Raw genomic sequence first — 1,454 nt, forward strand, 5'->3', positions numbered from 1 at the left:
TTTTTTTTTTTCATACCGCGTCCCTTTGTCGTCGTGCGCACACACATTGGAGCGAAGATGCTGAACGGGAAATTGGATGCGACACAATCTCTGTGATAACCGAAACGAAAACGAAACGCGCACAGATCGATGATTTTTTTTTTTAGGGAAATATGTGTCGACAAAAAAACCAAATTTACACAACATTCTTCGCCAGAAATTATTATTGAAATGTAAACGCGTATCAACTCGTCGCCACTTCCGGATGATGCACTCGCGAAAAATCACTTTCTCGCGAAACAAAAAGAGAGAGAGAGAGAAAAAAAACAAACTTTACGCGCGAAAAGCGCAAAAAAAAAAAGAGAGAATTATTATTTCTTCCACTTCACGCCACATACGGCTGCGATGAAGGATCAGGCGCTTTAATAAAAAGAAAAAAAGAAGAAAATGTGAAAAGCGTAATTGCACTGGTAACAAAAAAACTGTATGAAAAAAAGAAAAAAAACGAAGTGATCTTTCATTAGTGCGTCAGCCGATGCGTATAAATGTATGATACGTGTACGTGTGTGTGTGTGTGTGTGTGTGTGTGTGTGTGTGTGTGTGTGTGTGTGGTTTGTATGGTTTGTATGTCCAATAAGCATATAGGATATAGATGCTGTGCCACAGATAGAGAGAACATTGATCTCTTATAAATTAATGTACTTACTAGAACCGGCGCCCGCACACTGCTCCGTGTTCGGACCTATTCGTATCAACACACACAAGAGAATGTTCACATATATGTATTATTTACAAGTATGTATGTATAGCGATCGAGTCGCGCAAAATGGAACGTTCACAATTCACGACGGTGACACGATGAATTTGTTTAGGCTCCGTTGAGAATTTCCAATCAACTTGACGAAGCGATCGGAATTGCATAGCGTTTTCCATTTTGCGATACACGATTGACAGATAAAAATCACGACGAAAGAACACGACACGGACAACGACAAAAGACAATAGAGAAACAGAAATAGAGAAAAAGAGAGAGAGAGAGAGAGAGAAAGAACTGAGCGGACTTTACAAAGGGGGATATGTGAAACAACCGACGCGTGAACAAGCGCGCTTTATATACAGATAAGCGAAATGGCACAAAGATTGCTGTCGTCTGAATAATCGGTGTGATGTATAGTATGTGTGCAAATATATGCGCGTGAAAAATGTTTGCGTCGGGCGAAAAAAAGCGTTTCATCAAAGACACGAGAAACAACGAGCGATGAGAGATAGCATACGTCTCCGTCTAACTCTTTTTCTTACACCGAAAAAATGATATTCTCGTAAGTAGAAGATTTTATACTTAAAAAATCTTCTTCAAGATTTTAGATGATATTCTTCTGAAATTGAGAATATATTCTTTATTTAAGAATATATTCTTAAATAAAGAATAAATTAAGAATATACTCTTTTTCTTACACCGAAAAAATGATATTCTC

At 37.8% G+C, this 1,454-nt stretch overlaps 1 protein-coding gene across 3 annotated transcripts in view; it reads right to left on the reverse strand.

The window, feature by feature from the left end:
* The window catches only part of LOC109856764, a 55,184-nt gene that overhangs the window by 40,220 nt on the left and 13,510 nt on the right, over positions 1–1,454 (reverse strand). For 2 of the 3 annotated variants that reach the window (XM_020432397.1, XM_020432395.1), the window contains exon 4: positions 686–721. The exons of the other annotated variant lie outside the window; for it this stretch is intronic. In XM_020432397.1, coding sequence (XP_020287986.1) covers positions 686–721 — 36 coding nt within the window. The remainder of the gene's footprint in view (positions 1–685; positions 722–1,454) is intronic. 3 annotated transcript variants of the gene reach the window in all.

The sequence above is a fragment of the Pseudomyrmex gracilis genome, unplaced genomic scaffold, assembly GCF_002006095.1.
Source record: "Pseudomyrmex gracilis isolate BER0280 unplaced genomic scaffold, ASM200609v1 scaffold_133, whole genome shotgun sequence".
NCBI classification, from domain to species: domain Eukaryota; kingdom Metazoa; phylum Arthropoda; class Insecta; order Hymenoptera; family Formicidae; genus Pseudomyrmex; species Pseudomyrmex gracilis.